Source organism: Agelaius phoeniceus, chromosome 5 (assembly GCF_051311805.1).
Source record: "Agelaius phoeniceus isolate bAgePho1 chromosome 5, bAgePho1.hap1, whole genome shotgun sequence".
In the NCBI taxonomy this organism is placed as follows: Eukaryota; Metazoa; Chordata; class Aves; order Passeriformes; family Icteridae; genus Agelaius; species Agelaius phoeniceus.
Window position 1 is genome coordinate 56,773,256 of NC_135269.1, and position 14,740 is coordinate 56,787,995.

The 14,740-nt window shown below is 36.1% G+C and overlaps 1 protein-coding gene across 13 annotated transcripts in view; it reads right to left on the bottom strand.

The window, feature by feature from the left end:
• The window catches only part of TAFA5 (TAFA chemokine like family member 5), a 505,501-nt gene that overhangs the window by 398,823 nt on the left and 91,938 nt on the right, over window positions 1–14,740 (bottom strand). For 11 of the 13 annotated variants that reach the window (XR_013182463.1, XR_013182468.1, XR_013182467.1 and 8 more), the window contains exon 2: window positions 4,562–4,648. The exons of the other annotated variants lie outside the window; for them this stretch is intronic. Coding sequence is in view for 5 of the 11 variants with exons in the window: in XM_077179074.1 (XP_077035189.1) it covers window positions 4,562–4,648 (87 nt within the window). In the remaining 6 variants the exon portion in view is untranslated. The remainder of the gene's footprint in view (window positions 1–4,561; window positions 4,649–14,740) is intronic. 13 annotated transcript variants of the gene reach the window in all.

Genomic DNA, 14,740 nt, shown 5'->3' on the forward strand with positions numbered 1-14,740 from the left:
CCACAGAGAGGATTTTGGGGGTTTGTCCATCGTTGTTTTACATTGTCTCAGGCTCAGGGATGGGGAATGCTGGCTGTGGAGTGTCTGCCACCTTGTCTCAAGAATAATTGTGAGCTGCTGCCAAGCCGCAGGAATGTCCCCCATCTTGTCTTTGTCTCAGCAGCCACATGGAACTGAACTGAGGTGTTAGTGAACACCCTTTGTGTGTAAAGAACCCTCTCTTCCATATACTTTTGTTACTAATATTGCTGCTGCTACTGTGCATTTCTTATTCCACTGCTGTTTGCTTTCAGTAAATTGTTGTCTCAACCCAGTCTCTGCTTTTCTCCCTCTCTCACCAGATGGGGGCTGGAGAAAGGGGAGTGACTTATTAGAGGTTTAATTACCAGCAGGTGTTAAGCTGCCACATGCAGTCAAATACTGCTACCATATTCTTTCATCCATGTTGTACTCCTAAATCATCATCCTCACATCTGCCTACCAAGAAATCTCCCCTTATATAAATCAAATCTTTAAGCAGTTCAGTTCTGAAATGTTGCTTTTGACCTCTCTCATTTTGCTTTATATACTCCACCTGTTACAGGGAGCACCTCAATTTGCAGTAGCTGCTCTGACACATTTAACAGCACAATTATAGATGACTTGGTAACCACCCATTGACTAAAAATAACCTAGCAACTGAAGACACACTTGGGTATTTATACTTAGATATCCCAGAGGAACCCTTCACAGCTCCTGTAGCTGGGGAAAACATATGTATCTCACCAAATGCAGTAGGCTAGGAATCCTCAGGGGTGGGGGCGGAGGGACGTAGGGGAAGTGATAACATTGCACAGCTGAAAGATTTTCCAGACAACACTCTGCCAGCTAATCCAACTCTCATCCAACTAGCTCTGCAATTAAGGTTTCCTACTGAGAACAACGACAGCATTATGACCTGGGGAATTTTCTACATAAAAAACCTCTTTGCATCTGGAATTGAAAAATTTAGAGCCTTAAAATTCAGCTCCTACACTGATGGTATTTCCCACCATCACAGATCCTAAGGAACTCTAATGCCAGTATGCATATGAGAAAATACATGAGCTGCAATGAATGAACTGCCAATGAGGAGGGAGACAGGCAGCATATCCTCTGAAAAGAATCTGCAGTGCTGAAACTCATTCTTGCCTTCCAAAGTATAGATCATTTTATTTTTTAATTCAAGATGTACCAAGTTGTCATACAACCTGTTCAGAAAGAAATATTCTGATGTCTGAAGAAAAAGACATTTAAATGATGTGATTTAATTTCTATTATACATTATTACATGTGCTATGGCTGCCTGTGGCTAGTTTTATATTTGAGCAGAAGAAGAAACTTGGAATTTAATGGAAAGAACCCCCTGTGTCTTAATGGAGAACTTGTATTACTGCAGCGTCCGTCTGCCCATAATTTTTCTACTCCCTGTTTTTTTCTGGTTTATTTATGGTGTTCATCCATTCCTGTCTTCAAACTATGCTTTTATTCACTCTAAATTGTTAGCAGACTACAGCAACAAAGAGAACTACTAATCTCAAAGAGAGACTGGACAAGGTCATAAGGGCCTTTCTATCTGCCTTCATTTGTAAGATTATTGTCTTGAAATGAGAAGGAAGTGTTCAAGATGAGGTTGGATGGGGCTTTGAACAACATGATGTCCCTAACCGTGGCAGAGAGCTTGGACTAAATGATCTTTGGAAGTCTCTCCCAACCCAAACCATTCTGTGAGTGTATGATAATTCAGAGAGAGCATCAAACTCTTGGAACTCACAGTTAAGACTGTGCGAGGTATAGGCTCAAACATTCCAATGACTGTAGGGCTATTCACAAAAATCACAATTAAACTCAGAGGGCTTATCTTCATATTTTTACTTTTTATGTATTTTAAGATCATCTGGACTTTTAGACACTTCTTGAATTACAATTTTTCACTCTTTCTTTCTTTCAGAAAAGGGATTTGTATTTTAACCATGATGATTAACCACATGAAATTAAGGGAATGTAGTTATGATCCATGTTTTCAGCATCAATTCTTGAGGGTCTAGCTTAAAAACACACAACTAAAATGCTGCAACATTCTGGGAGAAAGTTCTTAATTGAGAATGAGACCCACAGAGAAAGCCACGCTGAATACGCACAAACTCTATGAGCCATGTCACAGCAAGCCTTTATAGAATGGCCAATACCAGTGTTGCATGGAAAAGTGAATAAGCTAATGGATTTGTGATGTCTGTTGTTTTCCTCCATTTTAGTGGAGGGGGAAAATGGAAAAAAAAAAAAAAGAAAAAAACAATTCTACAGAAATGAATTCTGCTATACAAACTCATACTCACTGGCAACTTTAGCAATGATCTCTTTGACCTGTAGTTTTAACTTTAACCAGAGAACCTTCTTCACATTACTTTAGATTTTGACTTTCCACATTTTTCAAAATCTGAATGTTACAAAAATTGATCAGGAGCTGAAGTTAGGCCACTTGAATTCTTTCCATTAGCAATTCTTATTGTAGTATTTATAAAAGGGAGCTGCAGCAAAAGTGGTGCATATCCAGAACACCACCAGGCACGTCCACAGTAAGGTAGAATGGGTTCTGAACATATAGGGAAGAGACAACAACTGCCTCTAAATTTTGAGCATGTTAGGTGATACTACTGAGAGAAGTAATCTTTGGTTGCTATTAAGCTGGTGAAGGGGAAACAAATATTTTTTCAGACAAATGTTAAGTGCAGATGATTTAAAATTATTCAAAACCTTAAATAAACAGTTAGAATTGTTACATGCACAGAATTAACAATTATTACATTTTACGTATAAATTAAAATGGGTTTATCACTATGGCACTCTTTAACCTAATAATTCTCGTGTTTTCAAGAGATTATCAGACTATGACATTAAAAGAGACAGAGAATTTTATAAAAGTTTCTTCTGGGTCTGTATTCAGGAATAAGTAAAGGTTAAATGGATAAATCTTTAATCTGAGTATAGAAACTTGTTTGTCATTCTGAAATATAAAACAATGATTTTACAAGCCATTCATGTATAATATAGTCCACTTGATAGTAAAGAAAAAGTATTAGTGAATCTCTAGCTATTATTAAATGTGGCCAGTTAATACTAAATGGTATAAGACTTTTTTTTTTCAGTTGGAAGAAATTGTATTATTGAAAGCTAATCTCAGGTTTATTACTGGACTCCGTGGAATTAACACACTGGAGGCCTCTCTGTTTACACTTGGGTAGGATAATGGCAGGAAAGGCAGATTAATAGAACTTTCTCTTGCATGCACAACCTATTCATTATTTGCTTGTCTGTTTGTTTTTGTAGGAAGTTTACTTCTTCTATCAGGAGTCCTTAACTTACTGTATTTAAGGAAGTAGCCACTGCATAGAACCTTTTTCACAAAACCTTTCGTGAAAAACATATTTTAAGTGCCAAACAACCTCTTTGGTTTTATTTTAAATTATGCTGTCCTAATAGGAACCATTTTTCTGCATGGTTACATTATTTTGAAATAGAAAGCTTTAATTACATCATGAAATGGAGCATCTTAGATTTTTGGCATTTAACAAAAAAACAGTACTAAAATATGACCCCTGGGTCATGGGGCAGTGACAGTGCAGAGACTGAACTAATTTCTGTAAAAATCATGGAGATATTGTAGCTGATTCAGCTGCATTTCAGCCAAGGCATTACAAAGAGCATTATACAAACATTGTAAGAAATAAAACATCCTTCTCTACAGCAGAATATACTCTCTCCTTGGACACTGCTTAACCTTAAATAGGGAAGGAATAGAGTGCCAAGTCCTTGGAGGTTTTAGCATCACACCTGTCCTGGAATGTCTCAATCATCATCATACTCATTTTCAGGCTTTTAAACAAGAGATAAAAAGCTTGCTTAGAGTACAGTCAGTGAAAGTCCCACATCAACAGCCTATGTACTCCACAGGTGAAAGTTCACAAGCCCTTAAGTTTTCAGTTGTCTGTACATAAATGAAAGGGGAGATGAGCCATGATAACTAATTGTTCCTGACTGAACAAGGGTGTGCAAGGTAATATATAGATAGTAAGGATGATACAGGCATTACAGCTTGGATGAGTATAAATCTTAAACTAGCAGATTGGTTAAGACATGCCTGCAGAAACAGCTTTGACCTTAAAGTCACCATAAAAATCTGTCTTATTTACCACACCAGTGTACTAATATATAGGTGTAATAGGCACTAGATTAGCATAATATTATACATTGAATGGCTACTATATTTAAAATAGACCTATCAGAAGTGGGCAATGATGAATTGAAGTTTTCATGCATGAATTACCACATACACATTATATACTCTATTATTTTTTTTAAATACTTGTTACCTTTTTTTTTAAGAAAAATATTTATTTTGTTTTGTTTAACATTTCAGAGGGAACTGAAGTCTATTCTGTCAGTAAACAACAGAATAATAGGTCAGTAACACAGTTTATAAACTATGCTCTCAATCCATGCCATAGTGCTTTGAGAATGTGTCAACACTCAGTGATTTCCTTACCCAGCTCAAAAGCATCTTGGAGGCACCCCGGGCAATGTCTCATATACAGCCATTGAGGGTTATCCGCTCCAAAATAGCTGTTATAATCTGAATGGAAGAACCATAAATGATTCAATTGAAATCATGCCTGAAAATGCAAAAGGAAACGAACACAGAACAAGCTATAACATTAGTGGGTCTAACAGTGTACACACCTGAAGGTCTAGAATTGAAGACTTTGGTGTTTCCCTTGCAGTCATCCTACTCTATGAGAAAGTTACTTCAAGATGCTGAGAATAGTACTTAAAAAATTGACCTTTACCGTTGTTTAGAAGAGTTATTTTGCATCATTTCAGATGTAAACAAAAACATCCAGTCACCTCTGACACAACTGAAGCTTGGTAGAGGCTCTCTCCCCACACTTTCTTCTTTTCTCTTTGAAAGACTTTAAGTGTTCATATCTCTCCTATGAAGCAGTTATAGTATAGTACATAGCACCTACCTAGTCATAGCCTTCATAGGAAAACTGTTTTAAATAAAAACATACAGGCTAAATACTGGATCTAAGTGCAGCTTTGTGATTTTTTTTAAATTTTATGAAGAAATTTGATCGGAATTTTTTTGTTTTTCCAACAGAAAACTAATTGAATTCTATACATTCCGACCAGATGGAATTCCCAAAACACATGACAATTACTTTTAGAATTGAGGGGCTAGTAAAAAGCTGTATACTTAGTAGAATAATTGTTATGGTTAAAAAGGATATCTTGGATTTATTTTGAATGACAACTTCTTTTTAAATTGTTTTCTCTTTGCCTAAACATAACAAATCTTTATTTTCTTCCATTAGGAACCATAAGGTTTTAAAATACTTTGTTTTCAAAATCACTTCAGAGCAATAAAAGGGGGATATAAGAAGCAGGTGTGTACTTTATGTAGTAAACTGAAATATCAAATAGTATGAGCAAGATAACATCTAATTGTATATTAAGTATCGCCCGAGGGATCAGCAAGGCGATCTGCAAGTAATCAGAAGTTATTTGGTTGAAGTAAACATGTGCAACTGGCATCAATCCTAAAGACATTCCTAAGGTATGAAGATCTTTATCAATAATGTCCTATCAAAATGTATAGAATCCCTATATGACCAATGACCTCCTATTGTGAGAAATAGCTGCAATTTACCATGCCATAAGAGAAAGGCCTTAGTCTTTCCAGATTATGTACCCTGCTGCTTCTCATACAGAAAAGCATTCTCAAGAAGGCAGACCTTAAAAAAAAGGAGGAATACAGTAACAGTTTCATTGCTTTTCACTGGTTTTTTTTTTTTTTTATTTTTCCAGGTATACTACGAAATATGTATCATCTTCTTTCTGACAGACACAACATAGAACAAAATTTCTTTAACAGAAATTTGAATTTTCCAATGTTAGTGGCGATACTTTTTAATTGGTTGACTGTCAGACCTGAGTTTTGAAAACGGGTATCCTTTCCTTTTAATTTTTTTTCCACATTACAGTAATCTTTAGCATCCCAATTATTTTTGTGTGATTCATACCATGTCTTAAAGAGGATTAATTTGACACAAAATATAAAATATTTCCTATTTTTTGAGAAGATAAAAATAGTCTTTTGAGTCACAGTTTTCCTGAATATTTTGGTAGATATCTTAATGTTGCTGCACTATGACAAAGTAGTTTTACAGGAAATTTCTGGTAACAATGGATTTTACTAAAATAATTTTCAGTAACCAGAGACATGAATAAACCAAAAATTGAAAAGGTGTTAGAGTGTACAACAACTGAGACAAAATATTGGCTCACTAACAATTGTGAAATGAAGCTTCCTCTCTTGACTTAATTGATAATTTTTTCTTCAATCATACATCAACTTGAATTACAGAATCTTGAATTCTGATAAAGAATCAGGTCCTGCATTTACAAAAAAACTGAAAACCAAGATGGTACTGAGTCTTTTGCTAAATCCAGAAAATAAGAACCCATGACACTGGGAGCAGCCTGATGGTTGTGAATTCAAGTGAAGATTGGGAGTTGATGCTTGTGGCTCCTTTTGTGGTAAGCTTTTACAACACTGCAGTAGTATACTTCTTTCATTTTATACTTCTTCTGTCCAGAATAGTATATGTTATGTATGTATAATAGAGGATATTAACCCTATTCAATACCCAATACTCAGAGAGAAAAGGAAAAAAAAAAATTACAAAGCTCTTTTCTCTTGCATTGTGAGGAAAGTCTCAACCATAGCAGAATATAATACTCATCTTGAGAAGCATTTACACTGTCACTCATATGGGAATGTTATTAAAAGCAATTCTATTCACTACATATTCAAACAACAATAGAGGAGAGATGGACTTCATGGCATGCAAGCAACCTCATGAACCCCAGCAAGAATGAGGCCTGTTCTTTTGTATGTTTACATCTTCTATTTAACTGCAATTAACTGAATTCCTACAGTTCAATACTTTTTAAGACCATGTCAATTCTCTACATTTAATGCAGTAGGAAAGGACATAGTCTGTGCCCACCATTGGGACATTTATAGAGTCTCTGTCATCTAATGGTGATTTCATAAACATTTTTGTTGCACTCAACCACTAAATTAGAAAGGTTTACATGGAAGCACAACAGATATTTGTTTTTCTGAGCATCAAAAGTTGCAGAGCCCTCTTCATTGTCCTTACTGACAATTATTATTACTGACAGCTCACATTCTTCCAAATCTTTTACTTCTACAATGTGTCTGCTGCTACTACTGTCTACAAATAAAAACAAAACAAGCCCTAGTTTGGAAATCTCTCACTAAGTCCTTTCCAAAAGCCTTGGGAATATTGAATACTCTTTTTTTGCTCCTTGGTGCTAATGTCCTGAGCCCCACATTCAGATTTTAACACTGACCAGCACTCAGCCAGGAAAATTAAAATGAAGTTATAGTGGCTTACCAATTTACCTCCCATGAGCACCTTGTTAACCTGGTGTCATTGTGTGATGTGTCTGAATTCACACATGTGAGTGAAGGTTATTTCAGAAAGAAAGGACAGACTGAAAGAACAGCCTATATCCACAAGGAAAAAGTAGAGTAGACTTTTGAGCAAACTGTTTAACTTTAAAGGCAATTAGGCAATGAAATTACTTGCCTGAGGAGGTAGTTTAGACAATGTAATGAGAAGTGCTTAAAATAGAATAAACTGTTTGCAAGACAGCTACAGATGTAAATAATCCTCCATGTTTTGAGCTAGATGAATCAGGAGAGGTATCTTTTCTATTCAAATGTCTGACTAAAAATGGTATTCTCTTTCTTTGGGAACAGCTCTCTAACTTATGACTGTTTACACCTGTTCTGAATACTAAAGTGAAACTGCACTCCAAAAGGCAGTTTAACCTCACTGTATCATTATAAAGTGCATTTATTCATAACAAGCATCTATGAAAAACTTCCAACAAAAAAGTCCTTAGTCAGGGAGATGCACATTGTTGCAAAAATGGATTGTTTCTCTAAGTGCTTATATGGCCCCATTGCTATAGCATCCAAGTGCCTTACAAACATTAATGAATGTATTCTCACAACACCCCTGGGAGATAGAGATAGTATTATTAGCTAATGCACAAAGAGTAGCTTGTCCAAAGTCACACAGAAAGTCTGTGGCACAGCCAAGACTCAAAACTGTGATTTCCTGCCCACTGCTGTAACCATGACTATATTCTCCTATCCATATACAGCATTTCAAAATTTGTTACATATAACCTCAGATCTTTACACAATAAGCCTTTCTGTTCAGCTGTAGATCCAATCACTGACGTAATAAAGAAAAATAACTTTGTTTATCTGGAAGCTTCATTACAGCAACAGATTTGCAGGTTACTCAAACAATGACAGTTATATGGACCATAACTGGTACTAATATATGAGAGCAATGAAAGAGAATTCCCTGATCATCACATTCAGAACAGAAGGCATCATATCCAGAACATGACTTTGATACCTAAATATTTTCCTTCAGATAATGTACATTACACAGAGAAATCTTGTTTTGAGAATAAAGGGAAGAAAAAAAAAAGAAGAAAAAGAAAGGCTAGCTGTATTCCCCAAATAGTTCCTTGTGGGTAAACTATTTCTGCAATAAAAGGACACACTACTGTATTTCTAGATGTAATGAGGTCAGATCTGGAGGGACAACTGCAGTAATGTACTTATTCCTGAATATCAGAGAAGAGAATATGGCATATATTTGATATTATTATCATGTAAATATATGATACTGAGACGTGATAGATGATAGATAGATAGATAGATAGATAGATAGATAGATAGATAGATAGATAGATAGATAGATAGATGATACTTCTAGTTTTGCAGTCATTTAATGAATTCATAGATCTGAACAAATGATAACAGGATTATTCTAAATCAGGAACACAGCAACTTATCTTTTATTTTGGCAAAGGGGAAGCACAGGCATTACATTTTTTCTCAAGTGCCAAACAATTAAAAAAGAGAAAATAGTGGACACTGCATAAATAATGGAAAATGGTATGATGGTGTGGTGGATTACAAAGTGAATAGTGATCCAAAAAATACAGTATTATTGTAACAAAGGGAAGTATAGTATCGGAATTTATCGGCAGAAACAGAAGACAAGGTAGTGTCTCCTGAATTTCCAACAACAGCACTTTCCTCAGTTCATGGCTTCATCTTTTAAGAAAGATGCAGATAAATTAGGCCTGGTTTTAATTAGACCTACAAGATAGGAAAGGGGGTTACATTAGATGCTAACTGAAAACAGCTCATCTGTCAGGACAATTAAATAAATAATGGAGCTGTTTATTACTGATAGTGAATCCACATTTCAACACATGTTTAAGAATAAGTTAATCCCATTGGGGTGATCCTAATTCTCATAAGAGGATAGACTAGACAGTGTCCTCAGATCCATTTGAGCCTAACACATTTGATCACTGTTCAAACAATTATTCAGATCACTTATTATTCAAAAACTCGTATTGCAGAATCTCCTATCACCTCTCTCCCCATCTCTATTACTTTCTTTTCTTTTCTTTCTTCCTCTTTCCCCCATCAATTGTCTGTCTTTCAGCCCTCCCTCTGTCCTTTCTGTGTGCACTTAAAGTCACACATCCTTATTTGGACTGGAAATTCCTGAGATGTCTGCCTTTAGCAACCTTAGCATGTTAAGGAACATCCTATTCTTAGAGATCAGATATGTGTTCCCTACAGACTACATCAAGGTCTAAATTTAGATAAAATATTCTTTAAGCTGCTCATACTCTCACTACAGGACCAGAAAACTGCAATGAGTCGGTACTTCTGGGTAATTTTTATTATAATTTTTATTACCAAAGTAATAGGAAGATAGACTGTACATTAGCAAAATTATCAGGTTAGAGAAAAAGAGACTCTTGATACTGAAGAGCTTAGGTGCTCAGTTCAGCTGCAGGAATAGTTTCTCATTTTCTCTGGTTCTCCCAAGCACAGGGTCAGATTTTTTTGCCTGTTCACTACCATCATAGCTACCTGTTCATGTTTGCACATGCACAAAACTTCCTCTGATTTAACCTGTGGATCATTCTGTTTCATAAAACCCAATGTCAAAGAAAAAACCAATGTGAAAGACAAAAACTGTCCTGTACCATAAATTTGTCTCCTTTTATTTCTTTTGACACTGTTGACACAGGGATTGGGTAGAGATAAATGGAAGTGCACTCAAATGAAAGGATAATAGGATTTAATAGTTCCTAGTTCCAGGTGAAATGCAGTCAAACAGGAGTGTAGGAACTGTTTCTAACAAAGGGCTAAAGGAAGACTTTACACTTAGAGCACCCTCTTGGAGATATAATCCCCCCTGGGACTATTTCCTAATACTGAAATCAGGCCATGTTACCTGGTTAGAACAGGTTCTTTGCCCTACTTTGTTCCCACATACATAAAGCTGACTGGGAAAAACTATTCTGTTATCTGAAATTATACAAAAGCTATAACAATATCAATAAATGTATTTTAACTTTTTGAAATAGCAGTCTGCATATCTCCCACTAAGAAGGAGTACAGTCCCCTATACAAAAAATCCATATTCACTGGCACAGAGGTTATTAGAATAGCTATATTTATGTGCAGTTTAGAAGGGACAGTATAAAGGATTGACTAAAAGCTCACATGTCTGGCAAGTCAAGAAGTGCACACATGAAGAAAAATCCTTACTTGATGAGAAAATCAGCCTTTGCCTAGAATGTGCAGGAGCCTGCAGGACGCTTTTCAGACAATCTGGAAAGAAAGACTACAGAAGTTACAGCGGGTACCAGAGAGCCCACTTACAAGATGTTAGCAAGGGCCCTCTGCTGTGAAGTGTGTGGAGTGCCTGGCCAAACACTAATGAAGAAAGCCACAGGAATCCCATACTGGAAACTGAAAGTTAAGCAGTTAAATATGAACATATGGAGCTAGGCGAGCTGTAGGAGCCCCAGATAGTGGTGATGGTTTAGACAGTAGCACTCGTCATTCCTCACAGGATGATCATCTCAATGAGAAGAGTCTCAGAATTGAATCAGTTAAAATGGATGGCTTCACTTAAAATGGACAACCACCATCAACAAAATCAGTGAAGGGAGTCATGATGACTCAGTGAAAAAAAAACCAAACCCATAAAATGTCTCTTGGCATTTGGTCATGATCAGCATTGTGCTAATTTTATCAGGAACTAACAGACTGTCAACAGCATAGAGGGGGGAAGATCTTAGAGAATGGCATGTGAAGCACATTCACTCTTGTGAAAGGTGATACTTTTCTTCTTTGTGTTAATAATCTCTGATATAATATGACAATACTAAAATACAGTCAGAAATTTAGTTGCGGAGTAATGTTCTGTTACTTTTGATTTTGCTTGGTTTATTTTGTGTCAGTGCTTGCCTGCTGGAAAACACAGGGCCTTTCTGACTTTCACACAAAAAACAAGGGCCCAATGAGTGAGAAAGGTTTGAGGAATCACTGCTAGCTATCACCTAGAATCTCAAATGAAAACATGAGTCTGCTTCATGTAGCTTCATCTCACATGGTAACAGATAATTTCCTCTCATTTTACAGTCTTTGAGTCACAGAGTAGTTGAAGTTAAAAGAAACTTCTGGAGAGCATTTAGTCAAATCTCCCTGCTCATAGCAGGGTAAGCTGGGGATACAGGTAACTCAGAATTTTCTGTGAGGATGCAGATCACCAAACCCTGGTGAACATCCTCTTCTAGTGTCCAAACACCCTTACAAATAATAATAATAAAAATTTTAAATTGCATTTCAATTTGTGCCCATTTTATCTTGACTCATCATAATAATTTAGTCAAAACTCAACCAAAGTGGAAGCAATCAAAGGAGACTGTTTCTGAGAAAAGGGGGTGACAGAAGCTGTTGCTGTTCAGCTGAGCAGTAGCATGCAATACTAACTACCACATGGGTCTACAGCCACCATGGCAAAGAGGTCTTCCATGAGCTTCCACATCCACAGAAATTTTACTGCAGTCAACTCCACATGAGTCCTGGCAATAAGATACATGGATAATGTTTTCTTGCTCCAAAACTTTATCTAGAATTTATGTTATTTGATAAGGACAAAAAATGACACCTACTTGGTGGTCTATTTATAAGAAAAAGAAATTTGCAAAGTACTAACAGAAGTTAGAGCTAAGGCAGCTTACAATATTTATTGCTAAAACAAAGTTTAAAGGAACATTTTAAAATTCATGTACAACATGCATATAGCATATAAAAATGAAAATATCAATATGATTTTCAAACTTCGCTCAAATTATCAGAGATTAAATTCTTAATGACTGAGTAAAGAGGTTAAGAAAAATAAGAGCAAAGTGTTAATTGCATCTTTAAAATTCTGCTGATTTTATTTTGTTTAATTAAAGATTAATAGTTTGAACTCTTCCTCAGTAATGAGTAACATAACAGAGTAAAATCACTTTCCAGACATTACCAAAAAAAAGGTATTTGCAGGGAAGCTGAGAGACATATCACATCATGTTTTTATTTTAACAAAATAAAGGGAAAAACAAGAGACATAAATAAAAATGCCCAATACCCAATATCCTGGTTTGCTTTCTCCTAAGCAATAAAGCAGATTCATTTTGAGCAAGGACTTTATCACAACCCTCCTAAATGTTTCCACGATCCTAGAATGTAGCGTGTTCCATAAAGAAAAATACTACAAAGAATTGTTTATAATCAATGATATTTATTAAAAAGAACTTTAAAAAACTCTTCTCTGATCATTTCAATATAATTATTATATCCTAATGCCCTCTATGCCCCCTGCCCTATCCTCCTCCTGCAGTGCTGCTGCCTCGCCCTGCCATGAGCTGTCCTTTCAGCACCACAACCACCACAGCAGCTGCTCAACGACTTAAAGCCCTTCAATCAACTCCATCAGTTAATTGTCTCATGAAAGAAGACTGCTGCCATCCTATTCAGACTCTAGGGATGTATGTTTAAGAGACATAAATCAAACTATTCAAATTGAGTTCTGAATTATGCATATGTAAAAGTAGTCATTTAGAAGAAACTATAAACACTGGTAATTTTATAAACCAGTACTTGTAGAAAAGACAAAGAAATTCCTTCAAAACTATATATTTGATAAATCTATATGTGTTTGAAAATCCTGTCAGAATTTCAAAGGAAGAAATAATTTATTCTCAACAACTTAGAATACATAATAGAATTCCTTTAAGCAGCTAATCAATTTTACTAAATCCCACTTAATAAAACTTCATTTTTTATATGGGTAATAAGTGTATATTTTCTTTCCAAAACATTTGAGTGTCTATATGATACAAAATTCCTTCTCTGTAAGCACTAAAAAGATCATATGAAACAATGTATTTGATACGCTGCAAAACTGTGTTTCTTAGTCAACAGAAAAAATGAAAAAGAAAAAAAAATCTGAGACTGTCACCTATGCATATACATTACAATATGACATTAAAAGTCCAGGTTCAAAACCAGCACTAAATGCTTTAAAGTCTAGAGAGACTACTTAAATAGCCACAAAGTTATTGTCTTCTAGTGTATGTTTATACCTATAAATATTCTAGCAAATTTCAGATGTAACTGAATGTCCTGGGTTCAGCTAGGGTGGAGTTCATTTCTTCTCAGTACCTGTTTCAGTGCTGCATTTCAGGTTCAGAATGAGAATGGTGATCAAAACACCTGTTTTTCTGAGCAGTTGTGTTTATCCTTAGTCAAAGACCCCTTTTGTTTTTCCTTTTCTCATGCTTAGGCAGTGAGCACAGAAGAAACTGGCTGGGAGCACAGCTGGGACAGGTGACCCAAGGAGACCAAAGGGTTATTCCATACCACAGAACATCATGCCCATTATATAAACTGAGAGAGTTACTCAGAAGGGGAGTCCAACCTGGGTTCAGGAGGGAAGATCTAGAATCTGTCAGCAGGGGGTGAGCAATTGCATTGTGCATCACTTGGTTGGTTGGCTGTGTTTCTTTTATTCTTTTTATTGTAATTCTTCTCATTATGTACTTTTTTTACTGTATTTTCAATTATTAAACTGTTCTTTCCTCAACATACAAGTCTTACTTCAATTCTCCTCCCCATTCAGGGAGGGGGTTTGAGAGTGTGGCTGCATGGTGTTTTATCTCCAGCTGGGCTTAAAACAACAGTCCTTTTTGGCACCCACTGTGGGGCTCAAAGGGTTGAGATAAGGACAGATCTGACCAGGGGGTGTTAAAAGAAAAGTAATAGAAGCATTCATTGCATTGGTTTAACAGTTGCTAGTTACAATGTGGACTTATTTGCTCTCATATTTGTGGGTTTTTGTCTGTATTATACCAGTAATACATTCCTTGCAGTGCATGTTCTCATGGTGATGTAGTTCACAGGATGGGCTAATGATGTGACAGTGTTGCTGGTTGGGACACCAGTCTGGTGTCTGCATTCGGTACTGCAGGCACTCTGTGCTTTGGGAGCCATCTCCTGAGAATGATTAATAGTCACATCTTGGTTGTTTTCTCCACAGAGGAACAATCTATAGGGAAGACACCCTCCTAATTTTTTTCTCCCCTCTTTTTTTCCTCTCTTGTCCTGCAGCCTGACTACAGTAGTTCAGAATTTTCAAGATTTTGGATATCCTTTGACTACCCTTGAAACTGAATTGCTTTG